General features: G+C 49.5%; 1 protein-coding gene across 1 annotated transcript in view; it reads right to left on the reverse strand.

Moving 5' to 3' along the window:
• The window catches only part of ARHGAP31 (Rho GTPase activating protein 31), a 109711-nt gene extending 100959 nt beyond the window's left edge, over window positions 1-8752 (reverse strand). The window contains exon 1 of the mRNA XM_060150560.1: window positions 8114-8752. Within this exon, the coding sequence (XP_060006543.1) occupies window positions 8114-8213 (100 nt within the window). The 5' untranslated portion in view covers window positions 8214-8752. The remainder of the gene's footprint in view (window positions 1-8113) is intronic.
• Between the last annotated feature and the right edge of the window lie 272 nt (window positions 8753-9024).

Genomic DNA, 9024 nt, shown 5'->3' on the forward strand with positions numbered 1-9024 from the left:
GAAAGCCCCATACAAGATGGTTTCTGAATAAAACCATGAAAAGAGCCAGAGAAAGAAATATGCATAATTACACAAATTAGCTCAATTCACGAAGGCTATAGATTTATTTAGTTTGCCAGCCTCCTACTTTTTATGTCAGACTGTTTTCTGCTGTCTGTAACAGCAAGAGCTGGTACAAGGTGCTTTTGGGGAGGGTGACATTCACCCCTCTCCCTCTGGGGGGTGGCGGCGAGGGGGCCCCCAGAGGCATACTGGGTCAGCATCAGGCCATGGGCATGGCACCAGGGCATGGTATGCATGAGCCAGGCTTGAACTAGAACAAAGAGTGCCTGAGACTCGATCCCAGAAACTCAGTTGGTTCTGGGGCCCCGCCAAGAATGTGATTCATACCAAGGAGTGAGTGGTGAGGCACTAGGGATAGTCAGTGTTTCTGGGGCACCCCGTGCAAAGCCTGGGTCCATTTCTAACTGGGAGTAGCTATGCGCCCTTGTGGGGAACCTTGAACAATCTTGGATTCCTGCTGTTCCAGCATATCAGCAATGTCCCAGGTCCTGAGCTTCCTAGAAGGGCTCTAACTCTGGCTTCCTGAGGAGGAAACAGGGTCCATCAATCATCTGCTGTGTGTTAGCCTCAGGGAGGCCAGCGAGCTACCCAATCTGCATGAGCTGCCCAAGGCCACCCGCCTTTAGCCGAGCTCAGCATCCACTTGCAAACACAAAGCCAGTGAGAAAACAGAATATCAGGTAGAATGAGGATCAAACTGGGTGCCTCTGACTCTAAGGCAAGTGCTGTTCCAGGAGGGAAGGAGGATTGCGGCTGCAGTAGGCAGGGAGGGGCCTGGGAGGAAAAGGTAGGGGACTTGAAAGTTACTAGGTGGGGTTAGAGTACGTGTGTGTGAAAAGCTCCTGACAGAGGGTGAAGTGCTATGCAAACGTTAGCTGTTATTATTACTATTCTCCATCTAGGCTGGGGGAAGAACAACGCAAGGGAGAAAAGGCTATGTTTTGCAGGTTAGTTCTTTTTTCTTTTGACAAAACTGTAACATAAATGTCAAATTATGAAATATGCTATTTTGGGAGATTGTGTTTGTGCCTAAGACAGGCTTGGCTTTGGGAGTCACACTAGATCTGGATTTAAATCTTGCCTCTCTTATCTCTACAATCTTGGCAAGTGATTTAACCTCTTGGATCTCAGTTTTCTCCTCTGTAAAAAGGGTAAAAATGCCCAATTCTTACAGATTTCGAAAATATTACTTTGTATGTATAAAGTGACTGGCACATAGTAAGCAATGAAGGCAGCCTGTAACTCTACAATTAAAAATAACAAGCAGGTGTGGTTTGGGGCTCAGCTTTCATTTCTGGGTCCCTTCTCTCCTTCCAAGACACCCCCCCTTCCTCCCCCTTCCTTTAGCAGCCTAATGTTCTCAGCTGTCTCTATCAAAAGCTGCTCTTAAAAAAATCTAGCACCAGTATCTGTCTCTTCTGATTTGAAGTCATCATGCTTTCTCAGGGGTCCCTTATTTTAAGGCTTACCTAAAATTGCATACTGGGGGGAAGATTAGCGGGACGGTGGGGGGCTGCTATCTAGACACCTAAAGTTCCATCAGGCTGTGGCTCCACCTCAATTGGGACTCAAGGACAGTCCTCTGAGGGAGGAACACCAAAACCTAGTAAACTGAAGGGTGACATTTGTGTTGGGGCATAGAGAGAAACAGAAAAGCAGGTGGGAATGCACCTGCAAGCAAAAAGAAAATTAAATCTGAAGTGTGACAAGTGGGTAAATGCCACTTTGGCTTCAATACAGGGCAAGCAATGAGTGAAAAAGAAAACAAAATAGAAAATTGAAAGAGCTAGTAGCGCCATGTTCCTGGGCCTCAAGACTGGGGTGAAGGAACCAGACCAAGGAAAGTGGAGACCTGAGACCCAGAAGGTGCGGGTTGTGGGGGGCAAGTGGGGGAGGTGCCCGGCAGCTCACACTGACTAGCCTGTTCTGGAGGAAATAAGCACTGGGTGGTCCCAACCAGAGGGTCTATCACTACTTTGTTCCAATATCTAATGGAAGAGGAGTTGGGGGGCACTTCTTATCCCCAGACTGAGTCCTGGACCTCTCAGCCCTGTCCTCCTCTCCCACCCTCTGCCACGGAATCCCAGGAAACTTTCTGCAGGGAGGTGACCCCCAGGAACAATCGGTCCCTAGCAAGTGCTTCAGAACTGCCTTGGTCAGTCAGCTTCTGGAATTTACAACGTGTTCTCCCCTCATCCCCACTCCCACAGGAAAAGGTTTCCAGGCTAGCCCACAGATGCCTAATGGATTAAGGGGGGAAATAAAAAGAATGTATCAAAAACTACAGCTCTTATGGCATTGGGGAGCTTATCCACCACTTACTGCATCATCTATGGGAAAAATGTGTTCCCAGTTCCAACTTGTTTCCCTCTGCCCCAGCAGATGGTCCACTGGGCTCTAGGGCAGGTCTGGGGCTACCTTAGCAGTCCCAAGGCCTGGGCCTCCAGCGGCTGGAAGGCATCTGGGCAGCTGCCAGTGGGGGTGGTAGGGGTGGAAGAAGGGCGAGGCTATGCCTGTCCTCAAGGGGCTCCTGGCAGAGGTCTGGAGACTGGGCAGGAGGGAGGGGTGTGGGTAGGCGGAATGGCTGTTTCCATGGCTGTTGTTTATCATATCCAGACCATGCAGAGTCAGTTACAGTTTGGCTTCATGCAATCAGTCAGCTTGCTCCAGGTTTAAAAGCCTTAATTCTCCTCTTTTAGTTCTTCCTGTTTCACTGTGGGAGCCCAGATCTGGGGCTGCCCCTCTGAACTCAAGCCCATGAGGTGCCTGTTCTGTCTGCACAAACTCCACCTCCGGGACCTGACTTCTCTTTCAGTTCCCTGAAGGTCCGGGAGTGGCTGGGTACCTTTCTCAGATCTTTCTGAGGGCCCTTGAGTTTCAGGTTGACATTTTGCTCTCCCACCACTGTATACGGATGGTCCACTCCCCAGAGGCTCTGGGAAATCCCTCCGTGAACTCTCCATTCAGCGGGACAACTAATCTGCTTCCTGTCCCTCTTGGTGCTTAATTAACCCATCTGACCATATCATTTACTCGCTTCATCGGAGCCCTCATGCATTCAGTCATGGATAGCATGTGGTTATGCTAGGGCAAGTCCAGGGTGTTATGATAACAACAGCTACATTTAGAGCTTACCTTATGCATACCCTCTGCTAAGTGCTTTGCCCATAGTAACTCATTTCTCTTCACACCAGTCCTCTTATCCTCAGTTCACAAATGAGGAAAGTGAGACCCAGAGGGGGTAAGTAACTTGCTCCAGGGTCACTCAGCTGGGAACAGGCGAAGTTAGGATTCTACCCCAGGCTGTAGGCTTCCAGAACTCTTAATGGGAGCCCCCTGCAGGGGGCACCTGACTTGGGAGGATCAGGGAAGGTTTCCAGAAGCAGCTGAGACCCAAAGGATGAAGAATTAGCTAGGAAAGGTGTGCAAACGATGCCAGGCGAGACGCTGGGAAGGAGACCACTAACCCAACGAGGATGCCCCTGCCATTCAATGTTAAATCTTCTCGTGAACAGAAAAATATTCACCTTCCTTGCTAACACTTTGCTCCTGTTTATGTTTGGATTTTTTGTCTATTTAATTGAAGATAAAAGCTTTTGCATTTTCTCCTTCAGTCATGACAGCTAACTTCAAAGCTTAATGAGCCATTGGTTTCTGAAAGTTTGTTCACATCCCTTAGACTGTAAATTTCTTGAGTCTGGAGTGCCTGTTTCTTTCTCTCCCACTGTACCTCCACAGCGCCTTATACTGGTTTCTTAAATAAGCGAATAAACAAAGTGAGAGAATGACTTAGCTTCAGAAATGTAGAATAGCTATGCCTCAAAGTTCCCATTGCCCTATCCTTGTTCTTTGAAATGCTGGGGCCATCTTACTCTCATCAAGCTTAAAATTATATTTTGTAATGGGTGTTTATTCGTTATGAACCCTTTGTAATCCCTCGATTCAAATACATATATATTTTTTCTTTTCAACCTGATAAGAACTAGAAAAAAACCTTCAGGAATAAGGTTCTTATCAAACATTCAGAGGGTACATTCTGAATAGTCAAGGCTGCTTATCCAGGGAGAAAATGATCTGTAAACCCCTGCACTATAAGCAGTGGTTCTCAACTCTTCCTGCATTCCAGAATCATCTAGGAAGCTTTTTTTTTTTTTTTTTGCGGTACGCGGGCCTCTCACTGTTGTGGCCTCTCCCGTTGCGGAGCACAGGCTCCGGACACGCAGGCTCAGTGGCCATGGCTCACGGGCCCAGCTGCTCCGCGGCATGTGGGATCTTCCCGGACCGGGGCATGAACCTGCATCCCCTGCATCGGCAGGTGGACTCTCAACCACTGCGCCACCAGGGAAGCCCTCTAGGAAGCTTTTAAAACATACCCATGCCTGGGCACCAAGAGATTCTGATTTAATTGTTCTGAGAGGGGGCCTGGACATGAACCTTTTTTTCATGCTCCCCAAGTGATTCTATTGTGCTACCATCATGGCAAACCATTGCATGGACAATTATCCCTTTTTACCAGGGAGTGAGTCAAATGGCAGAGATTGTTGGGAAGGGTGAGGAAGTCCTCAGCCCTTAGAGTGGGACCAGCACGGAGGCAGAAGATAGCTTTCCTGTAATGCTCTCTTACTGGTCCCTTGACTCCTGGCCCCAGCATTTTCAAGCACTGTGGGAAGACCCAGAGCACTTGATTCAGAGGGGAGGGGTAGGAAATGCTCTGGGATGCACTCTGGCCTCACGGGGCTTCACCCACAGCCTCCCAACTGCAGGTGACACAATGATGTGGTTTTCATCACACAGCTGCAAGCAAGGGTCTTCGTATTCAGGGGTCAAAAAGAAGAAAAAGAAAGCTGTACTATTTTCAGCATCAGCAGTGAGGAAGTGATGATCTTCTCCCTCTATTCCAGACAGGAAGAGAAAGTTCTCTGGTTCCCGGGGGAGAGCTAGGGGTTGGGGCAGCAGCCACCATGCTGGAGGGGAAGGGAAAGAAACACTGGCTAAGTTGGCCAGGAGCAACTTCATGCCATTCTTGGGTGATCTCACCAGCCTGGAGAAAAGTGGCCAAAGAAGCAAAAGCGGGAAATTGGCCATTCGTATCAACCCTATGTGCAGCTTGGGACGACCAACAGCAGAGCCTGAACATGGCATCTGTGTGGCTGCCTGAAGAAACTGTATACACGATTTGTGTGTGTGTGTGTGTTTCTAAGGAAAGGTTTCTGCTTTTCATCAGCTTCCTAAAGATTAAGGACAACACTGGCCCCGAGCAACGTCTGCGCTAAGTTAAACACCTATTTGTCACCCTGCCTCATTAGATTTGTCTAGTTGAAGGTAGCAGGACTGGGTTACAGCAACTGGCAGAAGTGGATGACATTTTTCCTCTGTGCTCAGTCCGGGGGTATAAATTCCTAATGTTCAGGTGGTCTGAGCACAGCTAATTGTCACCAGCTTTGCCTTGTACCCCAGCTCAGAGATTTCCCTCCCTCCCCAAACACATGGGTTCTCTTGGATTCCCCACATCTCTGTTCTTTCCTTCTGCCCTTGTGTTCCCAGACCTGAATCCACTTTTCTGCCTCATTTTATCCTTGACCTCCAAAGCTGAGTAACTGGGATGTCAGTCTTGTGAGGCCCTCCCCAGCCTTCTAGATCCTAGTTACCATGCTGACTTGTCACCCTCAGGATTCTGGGCTGAACTTCCAAGGTGGTGAGCAAAGGGGCACTACCCAGGTCAGTTTTTCCTCCCTGGGGGCAGAGTCCAGGCCTTGTCTATTAACCAATACATGTTTCAGAAAGTCCATGAGGAGGACACATTGTTTTAGAGAAAACATTAGCACTGACTCTATTTATTGATGCTACTCTAAAAGAAAAATAAGAGACAACTGCTTAACTAGTTTTAGATGTGGGAAAAAAGAAATCCTAATTATTCTCATTTATATAAGCTGCTTATTATGCCTGCCTAATTCCTACGTGGCACCATAATGGTGTCTGGATCATTAAGTGGGTCAATTTCCTTCTGTTTCAAAGGAACTTTATTCAGGTATGTCAGTCTTGAAAGTTTGCTGATTCTGGGGCAGGACTGTCTGCTTTCAATTAACGGGAAAAAAAATCATTAGAGGAGAATGTTGGCCTAGACAAGGATGCCAGGGAGGGGAGAGGAGGCTAGTGGGCCAGAGCCCTCTGCGTCCCTCATGATTGACTGTATGACCTGAGGCCAGTCACTTTACCTCTCCCGGCTTCCCTCCCTTCTCCCCAGGGCAGGAAGAGCATGGGGTACTGGTTTCAATTTTTTTTTCTTTAAGAGTAGCCCCTTTTCTTTTTTTTCCTGAACGAAACATATATAAAAACCCAAAATATAAATCAGGTGAAAGAGGAACCGTTTAAAGCTGCCTCTGAGGAGTCTTCACAGAACCCTAGGATTCCTTGCTCATCCTAGGATCTGTGACATTGTAAGAATGAGTCAGGACTGATAAGCACCTCCATGCAACTCTCAGCTTTGGAGTGAGGGCCCAGAAGAGCACCCACTTGGTGAAAGGTGGTATCCACGAGCATTCGTAAGTGAACATGGACATGAACCTGAAGGCCCCCTGCAAAAACAGGTGGAGGAGAACCATTTCGTTCTGAACTTCTGAGGGTAGTGATTAAGATGCATAGTTGGAGTTCTCTCACACTCAAAAAAACTCAACCTAAGGATGTTATTTCAAATCTACCTCTCCAGATCGTTGGAGAGGATTACATGAATTGACTCAGTTGTGTCCCAGTTTCAAAAGAGGCAGTTTTGAAACCTGTGGTCCCCCAAGCTGTAAAATACTAAGCCATCTGTCCTAATGACATGGCAGCCCCTGAACTCAAGGACACCACAGGAATATCACACCACTGCAAATTACTAGGTGGTGCTAAGTCCTTAAAAAAATGAAATAGAAACAAAAGCACTGCTCTGTTTTTGAGATGCACATTTGATATGAGCTAATCAAATAGTTTTTGAGATTATTTTCCTGGAGGCAGAGTTATTCTGCAGTTAGCCCTTCAGTTTCCCCCCTTTGTTGTATCTATCTATGTATAAACACAAGGCCCATATAGTGGACTTTTTTCTCCCTCACTGAAATTTCTGAAGACAAGGCCTTTTTGTCACGGGTAAGTGCAGGGCCAGTCAACCTTAACAAAAGCAGTCATTTAATGCTCAATTTCCTCAACTTTCCTTTGATTAAAAACTTCTCACTTCAAATGCTGGTACTGTATTATAGATTGTTTTCTTTCGCCCTCCCCCCCCAACAAACGTTTAATAAGTTGTCTCTACCCTGGAGGATTCCCTTTTTTTTCCCCAATCCGACCTTGAAAACATAGAGGCTCTCCTTTTCATGTACAGACCCTAAACTATTTTAAAATCAAGGCCCTCTGACCTTTTTACAACACTCTTCTTGTCAGACACACCAAACGCTAATCTGAAAACCAAGAGGAGGTAGAGGGTCTGAGGGGTTGGGAAGGGGAGGGAGGGAGCTACTATATATTTGGCATCAGTTCAGAAATTCAGAAAATGTTTGTGCAACCACTCCCCCGGCCAGGATCCACCGCACCCCCGCCTTCCAGCACATTAATAAAAAAAGATGTGAGCGGATGAAATCGGAGAGCCCGGGAGGGACACCTAAGGCGGTCATAATTACGTACTCAGAGAATCCCACTGAACACCACACCACAGATCGAGGCCTCCTCCCTCCCCTCCGACATCCAAAGTTTGGGAACAGGACCTCTCAAGCCCCCCACCCCCAAGCCCCAGAGGTGGCCGGTTAAACGTGTAGCAGCACCGGCGCACCGCCCATTAATGGCTTGGGTGACACAAACGGAAGGGCTGACACAACCTCTGCACGTCGGGGTGGCAGCGTTACGCACCTTAAGAATCATGTATGTTTAAAAAAAAAAAGCACAGTGAGCGCTCAGGCCTGGAATACATTAACTTGGGAATTGAAGGCAACACGCCCTACGAGAGTCCCTCTCTCTCTCTCTCTCAAACAAAAAGAAGCGGGGTGGGGCGTTGGGGGGGGGGAGGGAGGCGAAGGCACTTTACCATCCTGTCCTGAGCTTTCCAGATACTCCGTCAGGTCACAGCCAAAGGCGCTGGCGGCTCCCTTTCGTTTCAGCTTCTGCTTGGCACCCTTGTTCTTCATGAGTTAGTCCCAAAGAGGTTGCCCCTCCGTCTTCCCCTCCCCGCTGCTTGGCACCGCGCCTGCGATGGTCTCCGGGGGAGGTTAGATCAGTGGTTGCGGCGCGGCGCTGGGGGGCCGCATGGGCGTGGGGAAGAGCCTGGGCCCGGGGCAGCGCGCATGGAGCCCGCGGGGCGCGGAGCCCGGCGCGGGCGCGGAGCCTGAAATCCACGGCGCCCTCCTCCAGGGCCGCGGTACCGCAGGCCGTGTGGAGCTGGCAGCGGCGGGCCGGCGCGCTGGGAGTGTCACTTCCTCACTTGGAGTCCCAGGGACTTTCACGGGCTCCCGCGGTGTCTTCGGGTGTTCTCCTCCGCTTCGGAGGGAGGGCGAGCTCTCCGGTCCGTCTTATAGAAGCCCGGGAGTGGCCGAGAGCGCGGGGAAGCCGGCGGCGGCCAGGGGCGCGGGGACAGCCTGGGGGCTGCCGTAGGTCCTCTGCCCGGCGCGCGCTGTCCTGCCTTCAGACGGCTTTGGTAGAACGAAAAACAAGCATCCTGTCTCTCTCGCCCGCCCTCACGCCTTCCTTTTTTTCCTGTCTTACAAATCCTAGGATCATCCAGCTCAGGAAATGCTGGAAGGAAGTTAGCTAGGGAGGGGGGTGGAGGGTGGAAATTTTTGGCAGCTCCGTGCTGGTGTGTGTATGGAGCCGGAGGAAGTAGGTGGGTGGGTTGAGGAGGACGGGGTGGGGGAGAGAACGCGCTCTTCGGAGAGCTGTTCTGCGACTCTGGAGATAACTGGGCAGCTCGGGAGGAAATCGCCGCTCTCCTAGGAGCACCCG

This window comes from Lagenorhynchus albirostris, chromosome 5, assembly GCF_949774975.1.
Source record: "Lagenorhynchus albirostris chromosome 5, mLagAlb1.1, whole genome shotgun sequence".
Taxonomy (NCBI): domain Eukaryota; kingdom Metazoa; phylum Chordata; class Mammalia; order Artiodactyla; family Delphinidae; genus Lagenorhynchus; species Lagenorhynchus albirostris.